Here is a 25681-nt window from a genome sequence, read left to right on the forward strand (position 1 = left end):
TAGACTATAAACCAAACCAAACAAACAAAAACTGCCTCCCAAAATACAACAAGTAAAACAACAACTAAAAGCAACAATCTAACAACAACTAAAGAGAAAAAAGAGGAGAGAATAAAAATAACAACCAACCACAGTAAACAGGGGGGAAGTCCTGTTTCCACTTAAAATTGCCAGGGTTAGAAGCAAAGCAGTTTTTTGAAGTGAGTCCTTTGAGGTGCTGACGTCATGCAGCCATCTTGATGTGTCCTATCCCTCCTCAATCTCTTGAGTAGAATATAATCACACAAATTTTAGAAATGATTAGATTTATATACATGCTACTGCACTGCATATGTCCTTTTGACTACATGTTCAATGTGTGTTTTTTTCAGCTCCTTTGTGATGGGTCATTGCCACACCTGTAACCAGTACTATTATCTGGATGGTACCTTGACCCTTAACAATTTCATTTAGGAAACTGAGAGGGATAAGAAATGAATATCTCTCCCTTGTGTAAACAATTAAAATTTATATTTTTCTCATCAGATTAGGGAGTTTTCTATTCCACATGCAGGTGAGGCAGATCCTGAACATGATGGAGTCACTGCTCATGAGCAGAAAGGGGCTGATGGCTGGGAAACACAAAGCCAACATGGCAACGATGTTCACTAGCAATGCAGAGGGCTGGTTAATAATAGACAGAAGAGCCTGAGAGATGCAATAGGGAAGGTAGAAGAAGACAAAGGTGCTCACCAGGAGGAGGATGGTCTTGGTAGCCCTGGACTCAGGGGAGTGTCTGGAGGAGACCTTGTTCCTATAAAGGTGCTGGACCCTCTGCTGGTGCCTGTGCAGTATGAGAAGCATGTAGACACTGGCCCAGAGCATGAGCCCAAGACACATAGCAACAGGGAAGGACAACAGGGCTGTAAAACCCAAGTCTTTGGCTTGGGTATGACGAACAGCAGAATAGAATATAAAGTCTTTCATATTTGTGCTGTTTTTATTGTTCAATGAGGCACTCACATATATGGGAATGATGACATTTATCAGCATTTCAAGGACCCAGCACAGGGAAATGCAGATGCTAATGTACCTGGGGGTTTTTTCCTTAAGTCCTGCCCACCTGGAGGTCCAGGGGCTGATGGTGATGGCTTGCATAGCACTCAGAAGTGAGGTAGTGCTCAGGGTCACCCCCCTTGCCACTCTGTGAAGATATAAAACAAGTTTGCATTCAATATCCCTGAAAAAATGCCTCCACCCAAAGGCTGCCATAGTGTGGGGCACACCTTTGCAGAGGAGGGTCAAACAGTTGGCAAAGAGCAGGTTCTTCAGGATCAAATCTGTGGGCCTTCCTCTGTGCTCAGTGAAGTGGAGAGAGAAATAATGACAGAGGAGACATAGGTTCCCCAGGGCTCCTACTGCAGCCTGAATGAGGAAGATCACTGCTAGTGCCACATTGCTGCCCACCATCCTCCTGTCCCCAGGGCTGATGCTTCGTCCCTAAACAGGTTTCTTCCTGAACAGGGCAAGTGGTGTTTGCTGAGTGGATGCTCTCACCCAGTCCTGTGTCTTCCACACACCACTGACTACACCTGGAAACAGAGACAGACAGCATCATGTTCTCTGAGGAGAAGTATTGCAAGGTTTGGATAACTTTGGGACATTTACAGTATAAAGGCGCTTACTGAACACACCTAAAATTTTTCTACTCACAAACTTAGTAATGATAGTACTATGTCTTTAGCTACATATGAAGAGAATATTATTGGAGCAGAGAATGTTAGCACAAATCTTCTGGATGGGAAGAGTGAGAATTTGAATCCAGTTCAGCTGGAAATATAGAGAGTGTGTTAAGCCATCAGGTTCTACCAAATATTACCTAAGATGTTACCACACAATGATCCAGTTGACATGTAGGACTTTTTCTGCACCTTTAATTTGAGGCTTGTGGCACTTATTATTTCCCACTGTAAGAGGGCAGATTCACTTTACACCAGCAGCACCTGTCACAGAATCTGTTAAATAAAGGTCTCATGCCATAAGCTACTGCACATAAATCATTCATACAGATAAAGTTCATTGAGGCAAAAGTAAGTTATGATTACTTTCTGTGAATAAATGTATTTAAGAATGTAAATAGCCTCCTTAGTATAGGTAAGTTTACCTAGAATTACACTAAAAATTGTGAGTGTCACTGAAATATAATATATATGCTAAGTGACATCTTCAATCATGTGCATTTTATTAGTCAGAATTATATCTTTGGATCTTCCTACAGGGAGACATCAGCCATGAGAGAAAATGTGGTTAGACAGTGCTGACACCATGCCTTCTCTTTATTTCTTAATCTGGAGAAGGAGCACAACCACATCAAAATCTACATGGACAATTCACTGGAGATACAATGAATCTCTCTGATTGCAGGAGAGAGAAGCAGAAGTAGGGGGAGGGGGATAGCAAGAGAGAGAAAATATTTCAATTTAAGCCCCTACATCTGTATTCCGTTTTTGCCCAGTGTTGAGTGTTTCTCCAAGATTGTTCATGTCTCTTACTAGATGCATGAGCTGTTAAAGTTCCACCTCTAATAACTTGGACAATTGATTATATATCTCCTTTAAGGTGGACTGAAATATTAGTTGAATACCTTTGTTTTCTTAAGCACACTAAAAGTCAATTTCCTGGAATTGGGTGGTGGTGACCCAGTAGAGTACACTTATTAACAATACTCCAGGACTTGGACCCAAATCGCCTGTCTCCACATGCAGGGAAAAAGCTACCAAAATGATGAAATGGAGCTTCAGATGCTTTTCTGTCTCTCTCCATCTTTATTTTCCCCTCTTGATTATGCTGTCTTCATCCAAAAGAAAAAAAAATCAATCAGAATCAGTTTCCATTATACTTCCACCCAATACAACTAACTTGGTGAATGTTACACAGTTAGACATCAGGCATAGTCACAGCATCCCCAAACAGCCTCATGACAGTTTGCTTCATCCCAGAGCAATACAGTTCTCCTGTTTAGCTTGGCACTCAATCAGGTTAATGACTGATAGACATGTCCCAATGTGATCACCCACCAGAGTACTGATCTACTGTTGTCCAACACACTCAACCTCACCAACGGAAACTGACCAAACTCACCAGACTCCTTGTTTATGTCAAGACCATGAGCTCAGAGCAATGGCAGAACATTCAGATGTCGGAGGCAGCAAGACCCTGATATATGCACTTGGGGTTCTGCCCCCTCCTCTCAACCCTGCAATTATTCTGTCACCTGTGGAGCCATGGGAGTGAGGGCTGGGAGGGAGAACTTTCCTGAAAACTTTCCTATGAGTTTTTAATTTCCTAAATGCAATTACAACTTTCTAGTCAGCATCCTTAGGAGGCAGTGGACATATTTGGCAGAGGGACTTTCTTGTCTCTGGTGCTTTGGGTAAGCTGGTCCCTGAGGAGGAGCAGGAAATGCAGACAAGTAAGAGCTGGCAGGGAGTTCACGAGTCTCCCTGGACCTTCCCTTCCCTGCAAGTACTTCTGCCAACAGGAGAACTTACCTGAGCACATGCCAGGGACTGACCTGTCAGGGAAGGTGCTAGCAGGGGAGTGGAGTGGGACTAAGAATTGGGGGAATAGTCAGAGCAATACAATGCATGATATAACACACAATCAAGAACAACTGTGATTTACTGTATAGTCCATGGGAAGTATTTGCATAATGTAGTGACAAATAGGGAGTTAGAAGGAAAGTATCATTTTAGTTTGTGACAATTACACACAAAACTATTTAAATAAGTAACATAGATTCTAAAATAAAAGTCTGACCTCATTTAATGGTGGCCTTTTTTATCTACAACAGCCCACCACTTCTCATTGGGCCAAATTTAAGGAATCCTATGATTCCATTGTCAATACAATGGGCCTACACCTCTAACAGACCCCTCTCTCCACCATCACTGGTCACTTCCATCAGGAGTGTCATCAAAAGCCCCTTCAGAGGCCTCTCCAAGACCTTTCCCCCAATACGAACTAGCAGTGATAGGGAATGCCCCACTCTGAAGGAAGCTGGTCAGCCTACTGGGACATTCAAGGAAGATGGGCCCTGAAATGAGTGCAGTCTAGAATGTTATCAAGGACTGTGGCCAAGTACTGTGAGTTCAGACTGACAGGGGCTCAGAAATGACACAGACTACTGAGCTAAATAGGAATATACATGGGTCTTAGGTCAGATTGATGTGATAAACAATTAATTGTACTGATATAGTTTCTTCAAGTTTGGAAGCTACCCTCTACCCTGTTCTATAATGCAGATTTCTTGTTCTATTCTCAAATCTGAGTAAATTTTCTCCAAGAAAAATTTTAGTCCCCCTCTATTTTAGATACCCAGCACAAGCAACAAATCACTAAAGTCATAGACCCCTAGAAACACACCTAAAATACATTTTCTAGTTTCTTAACACCCTAAAATCCACATTCTCACCTACTCTAATCCTACTTTCTGGTTCATATTTATTAAAAAATTTATCTTGCCTCATAACTGACTGCTTTTAGCAACTAAATTATGGATGCTACTATAATTTTATCCTGACTTCCCTGGGAAGATGACTTTACCAATATTCCCTGCAACCTCACCTCACCAGAGCCCTACCTCAGTAAAGAAGATAGATGCAGGCTGTGGATATGGATTGACCTAATGCCCATGTCTAGCAGAAAAGCAATGACAGAAGCCAAGCCTTCCTCCTTTTGTACTCCTGAAATGAATTTTGTTCCATATTACCAGAGGGGGATAAATATTAGAGGGTGATGACAAGATGCATCTGAACTCCAATTCCATCAGGACCCGGAGAAAAAAGAGAAAAAAATGAATAAAATTTGAAAGCAGTAATAGATGTAGGTGTGTTGGGGAATTATACAGATGCAGTCTTTGCCCTCAGGTTTTGACACTTCCTGCGATATCCTCGCAGTGTCCTTTTCAACCAGTCCTGTCCCTACATGTCACTCCTGGTTGTTGCCCTATAAATTCCTCCCACTTCTGCGCTCGTTCTCTCTCCTGCCTGGTGGTGAGGTAGTGGGGACAGCCATTTTCGGCTGACTCCACGTGGCCTGAACCACCCGTCTGACCCAACAATAAAGATTTGTGTTCCCTCTTTGCTCCGGATCTCCTCTCTCTCTTCTCTGTGGCGCAGCTCAACACCTGGCACCTGAACATGGGGCTCAACCCGCCCACTGGTAGGTAAGTATACAGCAAATTGACCCTCTGCAGACATGGGACAGGCTTTCTATCTCAGAGACATTTCACTTGGGGCTGCACTGTAGATTCTCTTGACCATGATCACAGTGCTTGGGAGATGTGCAGGGTCCCCTCCCATGTCTCCTTTAAGGAGCACTGATTCTGGCCTGAGAAGCAGCCCTAGTCTAGCTGACCATGAGGCTGTCGTCCAGAGACTCTTATTTTGGCAGACATGTCTTAGGCTGCTGCCACAGCTTCTGCGGCTCCTCCATCTGCCACTTTTGCCAGAGGCAGGAAACCCTCCGGGACTCCTGATACAAAATAGAAGAATCTGAAAAATTAGTTCACAGAGCCCAAAAAACAAAACTTCCCTACCATTTCTTTCTCTCCCCCTCACTCTCTCTAAATATCTTAAGCCTGCTTCTGTCTAACCTCTCTGCTTTCAATAGTCTTAAACCATGTGAGTAAAAATGGTTCAACTAAGACAGTACAGATCTAAATTTGTGTTTAAAATGACATGTCTTCATAACAAAAGTTTTTCTCCTTGTGTATTGAAGACCATGTGTGCGTGTGTGTGTTTAAAGTTTGGTAAACATTAACTTTAAGGTTAAAAATGTAACTTTAAGGCTACATCCTTACCAGGCAAAGTTAAATGAAAAAGGTTTTCAACATAGTTCTCATAAAGGTAAAATTAACTTACAGGTAAGGTCTGAAGTAAAAATTAGTTAAAAATCAATATATGTTAACTAAGTTGGTCTAAAAAAACCTGTGCACACCTAGGGTGTGTCTCCATCTTGAATGGGTGTAACAAAAGGGTAAATAAGATGGTAATGATATGTAAAGCTCTCAAATACCTTCTCAATCAGGAACTGTAGATTTCACAATGGTTATGCTAATGATTCTCATGCCTGAGGCTCTAACAATGGCTCTTTGCCTTACCACATTTTATTGAGCTTAAATTGGTTAAGCAGCCTTAAAATGAAATGAGAAAGACCTTCCAAGTTTATAAGATACTTAAACCAATTATAATCATTGAGGTATCAACTATAGTAAACCTCTAACTTGTTACAAGTTTATTTTTTTCACAAGTAATTGATTACAGCTATCAAGCCTTCATATGAAGAATCATCTGTTCATATGGTAAGGTATTAAAATATAGAAAAGTTCTTCCATATACAACTTATGTGAATTAACAACATTCACATATTCTTCTACACTTAACTGATGTATCTTGTCCCCCAATACTCAGTTGGCTAAGGTACGAAACCTCTTTTTCTATTAAAAAAAAATTCAAATCAGATGTCCTGCTAACCACGAGAAGCAGATTGTTTGTGTTTTACAGGAATCCCGGGAAAAACCATCTGAGCCCCTGCACACCCCGACGTCACCCACTAGACAGCACAACTACAGTGGCACACCCTCTGAAACCCTAGATGTCACCTGACGTGATCTGAAGAACCTGATTCACAGACTCCAAAGACAGAACCTTTTTAATGCCTGTTTGCCTTTCCTGATTCTGCTTTTTCTGTCACATTTTGGCAGTTCCAGCTCTCTCTCTACAGAAAAGCAGAATTCCAGTGGCTGACCTTCCTCATGCAGCATTTCATCCCCTGCCATTTCTCCCCCTAGGCGCCTACTATGGACTGAGACTTCTATTAGACCTGCTGGTATGCCCGTTGGACACTTTAGACAATTTTACAGCAGCTTCCTTCCCTTCATGCTGCTGGTTTTTCATAACTGACCCTGAGTAGTTCATAGACTTTACAGACTGTTGCCTTGAAGACTATACAATGCCAAATAGCCCCCCTGCTTGGTGGGCCATGCCCTCCCGCCTACAGGTCCTGCCCTTTGAGCCAGGAAATGCCCCCTCATTATTATCCCTTGCCTCCCCCAGACAGGGAACATTCCTTTACGCACCAATCCTTCTCTTGACATCACACTGGCTTTTACTACTCCCCTACTTGTCCCTTCCTGTTTTGTTATATCATTTAGGTTTATGCCCAAAACGTTTCTGCTCACCTATACACTACTATTCCTCTGTCATAGATAGTCTTTTATAGATGTTGGACCATCATAATGCGATGACTAGATAGAAAGATAGAGTAAGATGTAGATATATTGTGAGGAGATGGTTAAGCCTGGCAGAACTTAACCTATGAGTCCCTCCAGGTAAGTCTCTCTCTCTAAAGAGGGGTTGGGCACAGGGGGGACACATAAATCATAAATCACACAAAGTTGGCAGCCATTTAAGCCTTCCCTCCCCAACAAAAACATCCTACATCTTCCCACCTGAGCACGGCATTCCTTAAAAACATTTAAGCCTGTTCCATTCTATATTTCCTTACTGTGTCCATTAGATATAAAGGAAAAGGAGGAGATGTTGGGAAATTATACAGATGCAGTCTTTGCCCTCAGGTTTTGACACTTCCTGTGATATCCTCGCAGTGTCCTTTTCAACCAATCCTGTCCCAACACATCACTCCTGGTTGTTGCCCTATAAAGCCCTCCCACTTCCACGCTCACTCTCTCTCTCTTGCCCGGTGGTGAAGTAGCAGGGGAAGGCCATTTTTGGCTGACTCCACATGGCCTGAACCACCCGTCTGACCCAACAATAAAGATTTGTGTTCCCTCTTTGCTCCGGATCTCCTCTCTCTCTTCTCTGTGGCACAGCTTGACATAGGTGTGACTTAGAAAGGAAGAGAAGGCAGGATGATGGGGAAAAATCAGCAAATATATGTAAATTTAGTTAGTTATAGAAGTAACTGTAAACCCTTAACTATTACCTTGGGACAACCACTAGATTTTTCAATGGTGAGAATGTGGACCAAAAATCCTGGTGCTGGGAGCAGTGTGGAATTGTTGCCCGTTAATTTACAATTCTGTAAATTTCTTATAGTAAAAAAGTCTCATGGGGATGCCAGTGTCTGGTAATTTCAAGAGCTGATTCTCCTGCTCCTGTCTGTATCTAAGAACCTTCAGGATAGAATAGGCAAACTATATTTAGTGAGTCTCTCTTTCCACACTTTGTCTTTAGTTTTATTATAGCCACCAGGGATATCACAAGGGCTCAGTGCCTGCACAATGAATCCACTGCTCCTGTGGGTCATTTCTTTTTGCATCTTTCTTTGTTTGTTTTTGGAGGAGGCAGAGCAATTTACAGGAAAGGGAGAGAGGCACCAGCATCTCATCCTCTCCTCCCTTCACCAGTCTTTTTGTTGGTAAAGCAGACTGGAGGTGGTGCCTCAACTGGTAAACTTCTGTACTGCTCAATCTCTCCTTAGTCTCCACCCTGTCCAGGAGCCACATGTCTTTGCAATCACTGGTGGTTCATGGGTTCCTGAAGTCATTCAAGTCCTGCCTTGTTGTGGTCTCAGTTGGTCTCATTTGGTATTCCTAGTTGACACAGGAGAGGAGAGGAGAGAAACACAGCTTCTGCTGCTCTGTAGCCCCACATCTGGAAATCCCTTGGTGAGAAGTGTTTTTATCCATTTTTTTATATAGTATATGAGTCAGAAGAAAAAGGAAGAATGAAACTGAAACACTTTAACTCACCAGAAGAAAAAAATCAAATCTGATGGATCAAAGACCTGAATGTTAGACCAGAAATTATCAAATACTTAGAGGAAAACATTGGTGGAACACTATCCCACCTAAACCTGAAGGACATATTTGATGATACAAACCCAATTGCAAGGAAGACTAAAGCAGAAACAAGCCAATGGACTACATCAAATTAAAAAGCTTCTGCACAGCCAAAGAAACTATCACACAAAGAGACCCTCACAGAATGGGAGAAGAGTTTCACATCCCATATCAGACAAGAGACTAATCACCAAAATATACAAAGAGCTCAGCAAACCTAGCAACAAAAAAGCAAATGATGCCATCCAAAAATAGGCAGATGATATGAACAGAACATTCACTACAGAAGAGATCCAAAAGGTTAACAAACACAAGAAAAATGCCTCCAGGTCGCTGATTGTCAGAGAAATGCATATAAAGACAACATTGAGATACTACCTCACCCCTGTGAGAATGGAATACATCAAAAGGACAGCAGCAACAAATGTTGGAGAGGCTGTGGGGACAGAGGAACCCTTCTGCACTGCTTCAGGGAATGTAAATTGTGTCCAGCCTCTCTGGAGACCAATCTGCACCACTCTCACAAGTCTAGAAGTGGACCTTCCGACTGACCCAGTAATTCCTCTCCTAGGGATATACCCCAAGAACTCCATAACACCCAACCAAAAGAAATGTGTGCACCTATGTTCATAGCAGCATAATTCATAATAGCTAAAACCTGGAAGCAACCAGGTGCCCAACAACAGATGAGTGGCTGAGAAAGCTGTGGTATATATACACAATGGAATACTATGCAGCTATCAAGAACAATGAACCCACCTTCTTTGACCCATCTTGGACAGAGCTAGAAGTAATTATGTTAAGCCTGCTAAGTCAGAAAGATAAAGATGAATATGGGATGTCCCCACTCATCAACAGAAGTTGAGAAAGAAGAACAGAAAAGGAAACTAAAAGCAGGATCTGATGAAATCGAGAGTAGGGCACCAAAGTAAAACCCCTGTGGTGAGTGGGAGGGAGGACATTCAGCTCCCTGGGTCAGCAGGGAGGAAGGAGCGGGGGGTGGTTGCCATGGGTGAGTCTTTTGGTGGTGAGAATGGTGTTTATGTACACTCCTATTAACATGTATTCATGTAAACCACTATTTAACTAATATGAGAGGGGAAAAATTGATCATATGTCTTGAACTTTTTAAAACACAGACTGAGTCTTTATAATACATAGGCTGAGTCTTTTATATGTTGACTCTCCCAAAATTCTAGACCAGGGAGAACAGAAGCAACCAGTGGCACATCTATATACAAGATGCTGGGTATTATACAGCAAACTCTCACAAAGTTTCAAAGTTTGAAAGTTAACCCAATTACCAAATAATGTGATTATAACAATAACTATGCATTGTCTTCTTGAACCCTAAGATAGCAGCAACCTCATGTTTCTACCATAGAGCCTACATTTCTGCCAGACCTGGAACCTTAGGGTGGGGCCCACTTTCCTGCATGCTTCTCTTAATTCATTATCAAATAATATTGCATCCACTGATAGCAACCTAATCAATGGAATGAGTGCTACCCCAGCATGCTTCACTTCAGACTGTGTCCAGAGACTTCAGGTGTGGAATGAAAACACTTCAGCTTCATCACCTTTTCTTTTATAGTATTCTCTAATTCCATTCCAGGCGGTCCACTCCCCAATAAAGTCCCCAAACCTAGATATAGATCAGGTCCCCTGAGATAGAGCATATGTTCACACACTTCCATCAACCAGGGAAAAATATATACCTGAAAGCAGAAGTACACAAGAGTCTGCAGTGAGTACCCCCCAACACTGCATCTGCACTATTTGAGCCTTTTGGTCCAAGATTGTTCAAAAATTTGTTTGGCTTTGTATATTAACTGTCTTTTCAGCCACCAGGTTCCAGATGCTAGCATGATGCAGACCAGACTTCCCTGGACTGATGACCCCACCAATGTGTCCTGGAGAAATGCTTCCCCATAGGCCCACCCTACTAGGGAAAGAGAGAGACAGACTGGGAGTATGAATCGACCCATCAACACCCATGTTCATCAGGAAAGTAATTACTGAAGCCAGACATTCCACCTTCTGCAATCCACAATGACCCTGGGATCATACTCCCAGTGGGATATAGAATGGGAAAGCTATCAAAGGAAGGGATGAAATATGGAGATTGGGTTGTTGGAATTGTGTGAAGTTGTACCCCTCTTATCCTATGGTTTTGTTAATGTCTACTTTATTAAATAAATCAATAAATTAAAATGCTGATTTCCCCATTTTCAGCTCTTCTTGGATGGAGCTTGAAGAAATCAGGTTAACTGAAATAAGTCTGAAGCAGAAGAATGAATATGAGATAATCTCACTCTCAGGCAGAAGTTGAAAAACAAGATCAGAAGAGAAAACACAAGTAGAACCTTAACTGGAGTTGGTGTATTGCATCAAAATAAAAGACTCTGGAGTGGGTAGAGGGGAGAATACAGGTCCTGGAAAAGGATGACAGAGGACCTAGTGGGGGCTGTATTATTATGTGGAAAACTGACAAATGTTTTATAAAACTATTATATTTACTATTGAATGTAAAAACATTAATGCCCCAATAAAGAAATGTAAAAAAGAAATGCCACAGATTTATTAGTGTTGATTTTCTAACTTGCTACTTTACTAAATTTACTGGTAATTTTCAATAGTCTTTATTCAAATATTTATTTAATCCTTTTTGTTGCCCTTGTTCTTTTATTTTTGTAGTTACTATTGCTATTGTTGATGTTGTCATTATTGGCTAGGACAGACAGAAAAGGAGAGAGGAAGGGAAGACAGAGAGGAGGAGAGAAAGAGATGCTTGCAGATCTCCTTACCACTTGTGTCTCCATACCCTGCAGGTTTAGAGACAGGTGCTCCAACAAGGATTCTTATGCTGGTCCTTGAACTTTGCACCTCCTACTCTTAATCCAGTGTTCACAATAATCTTTTGGCCGAATTTTTGTCCTCCTGTAGATACAAAAGCATAGCATCTGCAAATGATGATATCCTTATTTTTAATGGTGATGTCGAGAATGGAACCTGGAACTTTGCTGCCTCAGGCATAAGAGTCTTTTTTATAATCATTATGTTATCTATCTATCTATCTATCTATCTATCTAACTGTGTATCTATTTATCATTTGTCTATCTATCTTTTTTCTATCATCTATTTATCTACCCATTTAATTGTAATTAAACTTCATCCTTCAAAAATTGTATCTTAAATATCTATTGACAAATTTTGATGGTGAGAACTTCTTGGACTATGCTGAATAAAAGTAGTAACACTGTACATCCTTTCTAAGTTCCTGATTTTAGGGGGTGAAGAATAAGAAGGAGAAGGAAGAGAAGGAGAAGGAGTAGAATGAGAAGGGGAAAGAGAAGAACTCATTAAAAAAAAAAGGAACGATGGTGGTTCACCTCCAGGAATGTCCATATTGCCTATGTTTCAGCTCTGAGGACTTCACCACTACAACATGCCCAGTGTCCTTTGAGTGATTTATACAAATGAAGTGTTATTGAATGGTCATTATCATCAAAGATTACAACTTTACTAAGCATCAGAAAAAGGATTCACTTGGATTATGCACCTGCATTGCCACATTGTTTCCCAGGTTTGAGAAATGTTAGTGCTGTGGTGTCTTTCCCTTATACATGCCTGTCTGTGTCTGTCTACCTCTGTCTGTCAGACGAAGCCAGTACAGTGAAGTGCCAGCAACAGCATCAGCAACTGCAAGCAAACAACAACAACACTAAAGAAAGACACTAATCAAAAGAAAAGCAATTCGGTAAACATGCTGTCATAGGAACTTGCAGGGTTGAATCCTAGAGACCTCCAGCTCCCATGCTTCCTGCACAGCCTGTCTCCCTGCTACTCTAAGAATGAAGATGAAAGGCCATCTTCTAGAAACAGAATGACCTCTGTGAATGTGGCAGTGGGACTCATCTTTGCATTGCAGATTTTACTGGGTTTACTGGGGAACTGCTCTCTGCTTTTCCATTGCATCTTCCTACACTTCACTGAGCTCAGGGTGAGACCCACAGATGTGATTCTCAGACACCTGACCATCGCCAACTCCATGGTCATTCTCTCCAAAGGAGTCACACAGACCATGGCAGCTTTGGGGGTGAGAGAATTTCTCAATGATTTGGGGTGCAAACTTGTCTTCTACCTTCACAGAGTGGGCAGGGAGGTTTCCATGGGCACCACTTGCCTCCTGGTTGTATGTCCGATGGTCACCATCAGCCCCTGGACATCCAGGTGGGCCCAGTACAAAGACAGGGCTGCCCAGAACATTGAGCGCTACACGGTCCTGATCTGGATACTCAGCATGTCCCTCTGTCTTATAGTTACTATACATATAAGTGATAATTCAGAGAATAAAAATATAACAAAGAAAATTATTGGATATTGTTCTGTAGTAGTTCAACATGAAATTGCAGCCTCACTGAGTACATTACTGCTCTCCATTCCTGTCATGCTGTCTCTTGGCCTCATGCTCTGGGCCAGTGGCTCCATGGTCTCCATGTTCCACAGACACAAGCAGCAGGTCCAGCACCTTCACATAGCTTGTATCACCCCCAGAGCTGCCCCTGAGACCAGGGCCACCCAGAGAATCCTAGTGCTGGTCAGCTACTTTCTCACCTGCTACACCCTCTCCTGCACCTGTCACCTATGCATTGTTCTGTCAAAGAATCCCAGCTGGTGGATGGGAAACCTCTCTGCTCTACTGGCTTCATCTTTCCCCACTATCAGTCCCTTCCTTCTCAAGAGCCACTGCTCCAGGCTCTGAGGGCTCCATTATCTGCATGAAAAATCGATGTCCCCACAATATGACCAGGAAAATAAATATAAGTGACATACGTTTGCAGAACATTGCTCTCATCAACTTTCCCAAACCCGTCAGGATTATTATTAGCTATCACGCAGTCAAGTCAGTAAGATTAGACTTACTTCCAAATTATTAAAATATAAAGTCTAGTAGCAATCATAAGGGAGGGGTATATCTTATTATTAGTCACATAGTTTGTCTTTTTTAATTCTTACAGCAAATCAATACAAGGCTTGAAAACAATTCTAGAGATCTTCAGTTTAATTATGGGATAAATTAAAGCTACCAAAAGTTCTCTCTCATTGGGATGATTGAAATTTTTTTCCATAGAGGGGAGCCTAAGAGAAGGTCACTCATGGCTCTGTCCACACAGCCTCTCCAACATTTTTTTGCTGCTGTCCTTTTTGATGTATTCCATTCTCACAGGGGCGAGGTAGTATCTCAATGTTGTCTTTATATGCATTTCTCTGACAATCAGTGACCTGGAGGCATTTTTCTTGTGGAACTGAAGAGAGACTGAGCCCACAGAGCTAGGAGATGTACTTGAAGGCAGGTATCAGAGATTCTGGAACCAAAGTTCAAATTCTGTGCAGTCCATCACATCTTAGATGGCTGTTATATGAAGTAAACATTTTTGAATGGACTGTGTTCTATTTATATTGCAATCATATGAAAATGGTCATAGGATTCCAGAAGATGGCAGAATGAGAATCCACTAGTGGCTTGAGCTCCGACCACATCTATGGGAAACAGTAGGATTTTTTGCTTTTAGTAGGCCAGTCAATAAGGGGTCCTAGCAATGACACCAAGGAGGTGACTATAACTCAATTTGGGTAGAAAATAGAGTAAAAAGAAAAGTAGATTTGCATAACTGTCTATTCTTGCTATCTCTTCCTTCCTTTATCTTTCTTCTTCACTTGAACTTGGTTGCTATTTTTTCACAGACTGGATAAATTGTTTGGCTAACTGTTAGTGATTAAACTGCTTCAATCCTTGCTTCAGTTGCTATTGTAATTCCTGAGGTTGGTGACTGCATTTGTCATAAAGGTATTTAGTACAGTGTTGCTTGTACTCAAAACACAACAACTGAGGAACAACAGAACATAAAATTTAGAAACACATAAATAAAAAAAATGGGTAGATCAAAAACAAAACAGCTACTCCAATGAATGAAGACAAGAGCCCAGAAGAAACTACAAGTCAGCCAGAAGTAACCATAGATAAGAAAAGTATGCAAGCAATAATAAACTTATTAATCACAGAAATGAAAATAACATTGGAGGAAAGGAATGGCAGTATTAGAGAAACAATAGTTGATACCCCCCAAGGAAAATACTGATTATCTTGAGGCAATTAGATAACTGAAAGCTGAAATAGCTGAAATGAAGAAATAAGCTGAGGGAAGGGAAAGCAGACTAACAGAAGCAAAAAACAGAATTAGTCAGACAGAGGATGAGGTAGAGGAAACTAAGAAAGAGGTGAAAGAGCTCAAAAAGAGATTGAGAGACACTGAAAATAAAACAGAGACATATAGGATGATCTCAAAAGAAGTAAAATTCGTATAATTGGCCTGCCAAAGGAAGAAAGAGAGGAAGGGGAAGCAAATATTCTGGAGGAAATAATAGAAGAAAACTTCCCAGACCTGAATAACAGAAAGGACATCAAGATTCAAGAGGCCCAGAGAGTTCCAAACAGAATCAACCCAGACCTGAAGACACCAAGACACATCATAGTCACAATGAGAAGAAGTAAGTATAAAGAAAGGATACTAAAGGCTGCAAGAGAGAAACAAAAAGTCACATACAAGGGAAAACCCATAAGACTATCAGCAGACTTCTCCACTCAAACTCTAAAAGCCAGAAGAGAATGGCAAGATATCTATTGAGCCCTGAATGAAAAAGGGTTTCAACCAAGGATAATATATCCTACTAGACTTTCATTCTAACTAGATGGAGGGATCAAAACCTTCTTAGACAAACGACAGTTAAAGGAGGCAACCATCACCAAACCGGCCCTGAAAGAGGTTTTAAAAGACCTCTTATAAACAAGAACATCACTATAATACTGGCAATATATCAGAGCAAACCAAAAAAAAAATTTTTGAGCAATGGCACTATAATACATTAAATCCATAATATCAATAAATGTCATTGGCTTAAACTCACCCTTCAAAAGGCACAGAGTTGGGGGATGGATCAGAAAACATAACCCAACCATATGATGCTTACAAGAATCCCATCTGACACAACCAGATTAACACAGACTTAAAGTGAAAGGATGGAAAACTATCATATAGGCTAAAGGACCACAGAAAAGGCAGGAACAGCCATTCTCATCTAATACACAATAGATTTTAAATTAAATAAAGTAATAAAAGATAGGCAAGGACATTACATAATTATTAGAGGATTAATCAGCCAAGAAGACTTTACAATTATTAACATCTATGCACCAAATGAGGGACCATCTAAATACATCAAGCACCTACTGAAAGAATTTCAAAAATACATCAATAGTAATACAATAGTAGTGGGAGACTTTAATACTGCACTCTCACACTTAGATCAACTGAGCATAGAATCAACAAAGATACAAGAGCATTAAATGAAAAGATTGACAGACTAGACCTCTTGGACATTTTCAGAGTCCTTCACCTCAAAAAACTGAAATACACCTTTTCAAATACACATAACACATACTCAAGGATAGACCACATGTTAGGCCACAAAGACAGCACCAATAAATTCAAGAACATTGAAATCATCCCAAGTATCTTCTCAGACTACATCAGAGTAAAACTAACATTTAACAACAAACATAAAATTATTATATGTCACAGTATTTGGAAACTAAACAAAATACTCCTTAAGAACCACTGGATAAGAGAGACACTCAAGCAGGAAATTCAAATGTTCCTGGAAACAAATGAAAATGAAGACACAACCTATCAAAATATTTGGTACACAGCTAAAGCAGTACTGAGAGGGAAACTTATAGACATACAATCACATATTAAACAACAAGAAAAAGATCAAATGAAAGAGCTTACTGCACACCTCAAGGACTTAGAGGAAGAGGAACAAAGGAACCCTACAGCAACCAGAAGGACAGAAATCACTAAAATTAGAGCATAAATAAACAACATCGAAAATAAAAGAACCATACAAAATATCAATGAAGCCAAATGTTGGTTCTTTGAACGATTAAACAAAATTGACAAACCCCTAGCCAGACTCAGCAAACAAAAAAGAGAGAAGACTCAAATTAATAGAATTGTAAACGGGGAAGAGATATCACAACTGACACCACAGAAATATACAGAATCATACGAAACTTCTATGAAGAACTATACGCCACCAAGCTAGAGAATCTGGAAGAAATGGAACAATTCCTAGAAACATATTCCCTTCCAAAGCTGAACCAAGAATAAATACGAAACCTAAATGCACCAATAATGGACAAAGAAATTGAAACTGTTATTAAGAATCTCCCCAGCAACAAAAGTCCTGGACCAGATGGCTTCACAAACGAATTCTACAAAACTTTCAGGAAACAGTACCCAAACTTCTTAAGGTTTTCCAAAAGACTGAAGAAACAGGAATACTCCCTTCCACCTTCTATGAAGCCAACATCACCCTGATACCAAAAGCTGACAGGGACACAACATAAAGGAAAACTACAGACCAATATCTCTGATGAACATAGATGCCAAAATATTAAACAAGATTTTGGCCAACCGGATACGGCAGCACATCAAAAATATTGTTCATCACAACCAAGTGGGATTCATCCCAGGATGAATTAACTCATCCCAGGATGAATTCATCCCAGGATGAATTAAGGCTGGTTTAACATCCGTAAGTCAATCAATGTCATTCACCACATCAATAAAAACAAAGCCAAAAACCACATGATTATCTCAATAGATGCAGAGAAAGCCTTTGACAAAATCCAACACCCATTCTTGCTCCAAACTACAAAAAATGGGAATAAATGGGAAATACCTCAACACAGTGGAATCTATATATAGCAAACCTACAGCCAAGTTGTTTTCACCTGGCTGGATTCACGGGTGGGTAACAGACGACCCGGGACTCATGGCTGGGTTGTACGCAGTATCTCTTTATTCATGCAGGATGCAGCACAATCTATACCAAGCTAAGCTAAACTCTAAAAACTACAAACAATCTTGTCCTTATAAATATACTAGCCCAGTAGGGTGGGAACAGAATGTGATGCAGAGAGGGTGGAGAGAAAAGTGACTGGTGAAAATCAGGGTATGACAAGGAGAGGGGGCGTAGTAGGCAAGAATTCTACCACTGAACCACCAATGCCCTGGAGGGAGGGTGGTGCTCGTTAACAGCGGTTATGTAAAGAGAATGAAGTGGTTATGTAAATAGAATAGTGTTAAGCAGGGGGGATTTAAACCAAATGAAACAGAAGAGGTTTTTAAAAGCATACCAACAATACTTAATGGACAGAAGCTGAAAGCATTCCCCCTCAGATCGGGGACTGTCCACTGTCACCATTATTCTTCAACATAGTATTGGAAGTTCTTGCCATAGCAATCAGGCAACAGAAAGAAATCAAAGGAATACGGATTGGAAGGGAAGAAGTCAAGCTCTCACTATTTGCAGATGACATGATAGTATACATAGAAAAACCTAAAGAGGGCAGGGGAGACAGCATAATGGTTATGCAAATAGACTGTCATGCCTGAGGCTCCTAAATCCCAGGTTCAATCCCCCGCCACACCATAAGCCAGAGCTGATCAGTGTTTTGGTGTGTGTGTCTTCATCTGTCTCAAAAATAAAATTAATTAAAAAAATTTTAAAATAAAAAAAACTAAAGAATCCAGTAGAAAACTACTGGAAGTTATTAGGCAATATAGCAAGGTGTCAGGCTACAAAATTACAAAAGCAATGCACAAAAATCAGTGTCATTTCTTTATGCAAACACTAAATCTGAAGAAGAAGACATCCAGAAATCACTCCCATTTACTATTTCAGCAAAGTCAATAAAATACCTAGGAATAAAATTGACCAAAGAAGTGAAAGACTTATATACTGAAAACTATGAGTCGCTACTCAAGGAAATTGAAACTGATACCAAGAAATGGAAAGATATCCCATGATCATGGATTGGAAGAATAAATATCATCAAAATGAATATTCTCCCCAGAGCTATATACAAATTTAATGCAATACCCATCAAAATTCCACCAAGCTTCTTTAAGAGAATAGCACAAACACTACAATCATTTATCTGGAACCTGAATACACCTAGAATTGCCAAAACCATCTTGAGGAAAAGAAACAGAAATGGAGGCATCACACTACCAGATCTCAAACTATATTATAAAGCCATGATCATCTAAACAGCATGGTACTGGAACAAAAATAGCCACACAGACCAGTGGAACAGAATTGAAAGCCCAGAAATAAATCCCCATACCTATGAACATCTAATCTTTGATAAGCGAGCCCAAAGCATTAAATGGAAGAAGGAGGCTTTCTTCAATAAATGGTGCTGGGAAAACTGGGTTGTAACATGCCAAAGAATTAAATTGAACCACTTTATCTCACCAGAAACAAAAATCAACTCCATATGGATCAAAGACCTGTATGTTAGACCAGAAGCAATCAAATACTTAGAAGAAAACTTTGGTAAAACACTTTCCCACCTACACCTCATGGACATATTTGATGAAATAAACCCAGTTACAAGAAAGACTAAAGTAGAAACAAATCAATGGGACTACATCAAATTGAAAAGCTTCTGCACATCCAAAGAAACTATTAAACAAACAAAGAGACCCCTCACAGAATGGGGGAAAAGCTTCACATGCCATACATCAGACAAGAAACTAATCACCAAAATATATAGAGCTCAGCAAACTTAGCACCAAAAAAGCAAATGACCCCATCCAAAAATGGGCAGAGGATATGAACAAAACATTCACCTCAGAGGAGATCCAAAAGGCTAACAGACGTATGAAAAACTGTTCTAGGTCGCTGATTGTAGGGAAATGCAAATAAAGACAACACTAAGATACCACCTCACTCCTGTAAGAATGGCATACATCAAAAACGACAGCAGCAACAAAAATGCTGGAGAGTCTGTGGGGACAGAGAAACCCTTTTGCATTGCTGGTGGGAATGTAAATTGGTCCAACCTCTGTGGAGAGCAGTCTGGAAAACTCTCACAAGGCTAGACATGGACCTTCCATATGACCCAGTAATTCCTCTCCTGGGGTTATACCCCAAGGACTCCATAACACACAACCAAAAAGAGGTGTGTACTCCTATGTTCACAGCAGTACAATTCATAATAGCTAAAACCTGGAAGCAACCCAGGTGCCCAACAAGAGATAAGTGGCTGAGAAAGCTGTGGTATATATACACAATGAAATACTTACTATACAGCTATCAAGAACAATGAACCCACCTTCTCTGACCCATCTTGGACAGAGCTAGAAGGAATTATGTTAATTGAGCTAAATAAAAAAAATAAAGATGAGTATGGGATAATCCCACTCATAAACAGAAGTTGAGAAAGAAGATGTGAAAGGTAAACTAAAAGCAGGATATAACTAAATTGAAAGTAGGGCACCAAAGTAAAAACTCTGTGGTGAGGGGGAGACATGCAGCTTCCTGGGCTGGTGGGGAGTAGGGGTGGGTGGGTGGGATGGGACACAGTCTTTTGGTGGTGGGAATGGTGTTTATGTACACTCCTAGTAAAGTGTAGTCATATAAATCATTAGTTAATTAATATGAGAGGGGAAAAATTAATTGTATGTCTCAAATTTTTTAAAACAGAGTATTTTAAATATATATGCTGTGTATTTGATATGCGGACTCTCTCAAAAGCCTAGACCAAGTAGATCAGAAGCAACCAATGACACAGCTATATACAAGATACTGGGTACTGTACAGCAAACCCTAACAAAAGGACTTTTCTTTTTTTTTTTTTATCCCAAATTGTTATATTTTTCTTTTTTTTTTTATTTAAGAAAGGATTAATTAACAAAACCATAGGGTAGGAGGGGTACAACTCCACACAATTCCCACCGCCCAATCTCCATATCCCACCCCCTCCCCTGATAGCTTTCCCATTCTCTATCCCTCTGGGAGCATGGACCCAGGGTCATTGAGGGTTGCAGAAGGTAGAAGGTCTGGCTTCTGTAATTGCTTCCTCGCTGAACATGGGCGTTGACTTGTCGGTCCATACTCCCAGTCTGCCTCTCTCTTTCCCTAGTAGGATGGGTCTCTGGGGAAGCTGAGCTCCAGGACACATTGGTGGTGTCTTCAATCCAGGGAAGTCTGGCCGGCATCCTGATGACACCTGGAACCTGGTGACTGAAAAGAGAGTTAACATACAAAGCCAAACAAATTGTTGAGCAATCATGGACCCAAAGCTTGGAAAAGTGGAGAGGAAGTATTAGGGAGGTACTCACTGCAAACTCTAGTATACTTCTGCTTTCTTACTTTGGTGCCATACTCCAAACTCAGTCAATTTCTGCTTTGCGTTTCTACTTCTTCTTTTTTTTTTTTTTACATGCATAACATTCCCCAGATTCCCATTTAGCAATACAACCCCCACTATTTCATTCATCATTTTTCATGGACCTGTATTCTCCCCACCCACCCACCCACCCCAGAGTCTTTTACTTTGGTGTAATACTCCAATTCCATTTCAGGTTCGACTTGTGTTTTCTTTTCTAATCTTGTTTTTCAACTTCGGCCTGAGAGTGAGATCATCCCATATTCATAACAAAAGGACTTTTCAAAGTTAACCCAATTACCAAATAATGTGATGAAAACATTAACTATCCATTGTTTTTTTAACCCTAATACAGCAGGAACCTCACATCTCCACTATAGAGCCTCTACTTCCCCCAGTCCTGTAACCCTTGAACAGGGCCCACTTTCCCGCATGCCTCTCCCAATCCATATCAAATAATATTGCATCTGCCGATTGCAACCTAATCAACACAACAATTGTCACCTCAACATGCTTCAGCTCAGACTGTGTCCATAGACGTCAAGTGTGGAAAGACAACCCTTCCACTTCATTACTTGGGTGAGACCTTTCCTTTCATAGTATTCTCTAATTCCATCCCAGGTGGTTCACTTTCTAACAAAGTCCCAAAACCTAGATATAGACCAGGTTCTGTGAGAGAGAGCATATGTTCACACATATCCATAAACAGAAAATATATACCGGAAAGCAAAAGTACAGTAGAGTTTGCAGTGAGTACCCCCCCTAACACTTTCTCTTCACTATTCCAAGCTTTGGGTCCATAATTGCTCAACAATTTGTTTGTCTTTGTATGTTAACTCTCTTTTCAGCCACCAGGTTCCAGATGCCATCAGGATGCCTGCCAGGCTACCCTGGACTGAAGACCCCACCAATGTGTACTGGAGTTCTGCTTCCCCAGAGACCCACTGTACTATGGAAAGAGAGAGGCAGACTGGGAGTATGTACCAACCAGTCAAAGTCCATGTTCAGTGGGGAAGCAATTACAGAAACCAGACCTTCCATTTTCTGCAACCCACAAGGACCCTGGGTACATGCTCCCAGAGGGATAGAGAATGGGAAAGCTATCAGGGGAGGGGATGGGATATGTAGATTTGGTGGTGGGAATTGTGGGGAGTTGTACCCCTCCTACCTATGGTTTTGTTAATTTATCCTTTCTTAAATAAAAATAAATTTAAAAAAAGAAAATGGTCATGGGAGAGACAGGCAGTAGTGCAGCAGGTTAAGCGCAGGTGGCGCAAAATGTAAGGACTGGAGGAAGAATCACAGTTTGAGCCTATGGCTCCCCACCTGCAGGGGAGTTGCTTCACAGGTGGTGAAGCAGGACTGCAGTGTCTAGCTTTCTCTCCCCTTGTCTGTCTTCCCCTCTTCTTTATTTATCTCTATCCTATCCAACATCAATGACATCAACAACAATAATAACTACAACAACAATGAAAAAACAAGGGAAACAAAAGGTAAAATAAATGAATAAATAAATAAATGAAAATAAAATGTTCATAGAATGTATACTGAGTTTGAGGAGAGCACAACAAGACAAAAGTGTCTCCTTTCTCCATTTAATAATTTGGGCACTTTTTTCAAGACTACAGTTCCATATGTGTGGGGATTTAGTTATGGGCTTTCAATTATTTTCCACTGGTCTGTGTGCCTACTTTTGTTCCATTACAAGGCTGTTTTGATGATGATTGCATTATAATATAATTTGAGATCTGGGAGTGTGATGTTTCCATTTCTGTTTCTTTTCAACATTGTTTTGGCAATTCTAGGTGTTTTCTGGTTCCAGATAAATGATTGTAGTTTTTGTTCTAGTCTCTTAAAGAAGCTTGGTGGAACTTTGGTGGGCATCACGTTAAATTTGTATATGGCTCTGGGGAGAATATTTATTTTCATGATACTTATTCTTCCAATCCGTGAGTATGGGATGGCTTTCTGTTTCTTGGTATCAGTTTCTATTTCCTTGAATAGTGTTGGTATGCATGAGACTCCTTCTGTTTCATTTGGTTTAAATCCCCCCTGCTTAACACTATTCTATTTACATAACCACTTCATTCTATTTACATAACCACTATTAACAAGTACCACTCTCCCTCCAGGGCATTGGTGGTTCAGTGATAGGATTCTCGCCTGCTCCACCCCCTCCTTGTCACACTCTGATTTTCACCAGTCACTTTTCTCTCCACCCTCTCTATGTCACATCCTGTTTCCACCCTACTTGGCAAGTATATATAAAGACAGCAGTGTGAGTTTTAGAGTACTTGAGTTTAGCTTAGCTCGTCTTAGATTGTGCTGCGTCCTGCATGAATAAAGAGATACTGCGTACAACCCAGCCATGAGTCCCTGGTCATCTGTTACCCATCCGTGAAGCCAGTCCAGTGAAAACAACCTAGCCCGGAGAAAACAACATAATAGAGACTCACAGTTTTCAGTATACAAGTCTTTCACTTATTACGTCAGGTTTATTCCTACATTTTTTGTTGATTTTTCTGCAGCAGTGACTGGGAGTGATTTTTGGATGTCTTCTTCTTCAGATTTAGTGTCTGCATAAAAAATTCCACTGGTTTTTGTACATTGATTTTGTAGCCTGACATCTTGCTATGTTTCCTAATATCTTCCAGTAGTTTTCTACCTGATTTTTTAGGTTTTTATATGTATACTATCATATCATCTTCAAATAGTGAGAGTTTAACTTCTTCCCTTCCAATATGTATTCCTTTGATTTCTTTCTCTTGCCTGATTGCTATGGCAAGTACTTCCAATACTATGTTGAAGAGTAATGGTGATAGTTGACATCCCTGTCTAGTCCCCGATCAGAGGGGGAAATACTTTCCACTTCTGTCCATTGAGTATGATGTTAGCTGTAGGTTTTCAACATATGGGATCCACTATATTGAGGATTTTCCCATTTATTCCCATTTTTGTAGTGTTTTGAGCATGAATGGATGTTGGATTTAGTCAAAGGCTTTCTCTGCATCTATTGAGATAATCATGTGGTTTTTGGTTTTGCTTTTATTGATGTGGTGAATGACATTGATTGACTTATGGATGTTGAACTAGCCCTGCATTCCTGGGATAAATCCCACTTGGTCATGATGAGCAATCTTTTTGATATACTGCTGTATCTGGTTGGCCAGGATCTAGTTAAATATTTTGGCATCTATGTTCATCAAAGATACTAGTATGCAGTTGTCCTTTTTTGTTGTGTCCCTATCTTCTTTTTCTATTAGGGTGATGTTGGCTTCATAGAAGATGGAAGCGCTGGTTCTTCTTTCTTTGATCTTGTGGAAGAGCTTTAGAAGTATAGGTATTGTTTCCTGAAAGTTTTGTAGAATTTGTTTGTGAAGCCATCTGGTCCAGGATTTTTGTTGTTGGGGAGATTCATAATAATGGTTTTGATTTCTATTTATGTGATTGGGGCATTCAGGTTTTCTATTTCTTCTTGGTTCAGTTTTGTAAGGGCATGTGTTTCTAGGAATTCTTCCATTTCTTCCAGATTCTCTAGCTTGATGGCATATAGTTCTTCATAGAAGTTTCACATGATTTTCTGGATTTCTGTGGTGTCAGTTGTGATATCTCCTCTATCATTTCAATTTTATTAAATTGAGATACTGGCCCGGAGCATGAATCCCAGACACACAACATCAGGGAAGGACAGTAGGGCTGTAAACAGTAAGTCTCTAGTTTGGTCATGAGGAACAGGAGAGAATATAAACTCTTTCATATCTGTGGTGTTTATACTGTTCAGTGAAGCACTCACATATATGGAAAAGACCACATTTATCAGCATTTCAAGGACCCAGCACAGGGAAATGCAGATGCTAATGTACCTGGGGGCTTTTTCCTTAAGTCCTGCCCACCTGGAGGTCCAGGGGATGATGGTAATGACTTGCATAGCACTCAGAAGAGAGGTGGTGCAGAGCAACACCCCCCTTGCCACTCTGTGAAGATATAAAACAAGTTTTCATTCAATATCCCTGAAAAAATGCCTCCACCCAAAGGCTGCCATTGTGAAGGGCACACCTTTGCAGAAGAGGGTCAAACAGTTGGCAAAGAGCAGGTGCCTTCAGCATCAAATCTGTGAGCCTTCCTCTGTGCTCAGTGAAGTGGAGAGAGAAATAATGACAGAGGAGACATAGGTTCCTACTGCAGCCTGAATGAGGAAGATCACTGCTAGTGCCACATTGCTGCCCACCATCCTCCTGTCCCCAGGGCTGATGCTTCGTCCCTGAACAGGATTTTTCCTGAACAGGGCAAGTGGTGTGTGCAGAGTGGATGTTCTCTCCCAGTCCTGTGTCTTCCACTCACCACTGACCACACCTGGAAACAGAGACATACAGCATCATGTTCTCTGAGGAGAAGCATTGCAAGGTTTGGATAACTCTGGGAAATTTACAGTATAAAGGCGCTTACTGAACACACCTAAAATTTTTCTACTCACAAACTTAGTAATGATAGTAATATGTCTTTAGCTACATAGGAAGAGAATATTATTG

General features: G+C 40.6%; 1 protein-coding gene across 1 annotated transcript; it reads right to left on the minus strand.

Moving 5' to 3' along the window:
* Window positions 1-507: 507 nt before the first annotated feature.
* Window positions 508-1449, minus strand: LOC103127043 (vomeronasal type-1 receptor 4-like). Its single transcript, XM_007537974.1, has one exon. It carries the CDS (start codon window positions 1447-1449, stop codon window positions 508-510), a length of 942 nt encoding a protein of 313 aa, XP_007538036.1.
* Window positions 1450-25681: the final 24232 nt, after the last annotated feature.

This window comes from Erinaceus europaeus, chromosome 2 (assembly GCF_950295315.1).
Source record: "Erinaceus europaeus chromosome 2, mEriEur2.1, whole genome shotgun sequence".
In the NCBI taxonomy this organism is placed as follows: Eukaryota; Metazoa; Chordata; class Mammalia; order Eulipotyphla; family Erinaceidae; genus Erinaceus; species Erinaceus europaeus.

Bases quoted from the DNA above. Each gene is read 5' to 3' on its own strand.
- LOC103127043 (XM_007537974.1), bottom strand. From the start codon at position 1,449: ATGGTGGGCAGCAATGTGGCACTAGCAGTGATCTTCCTCATTCAGGCT.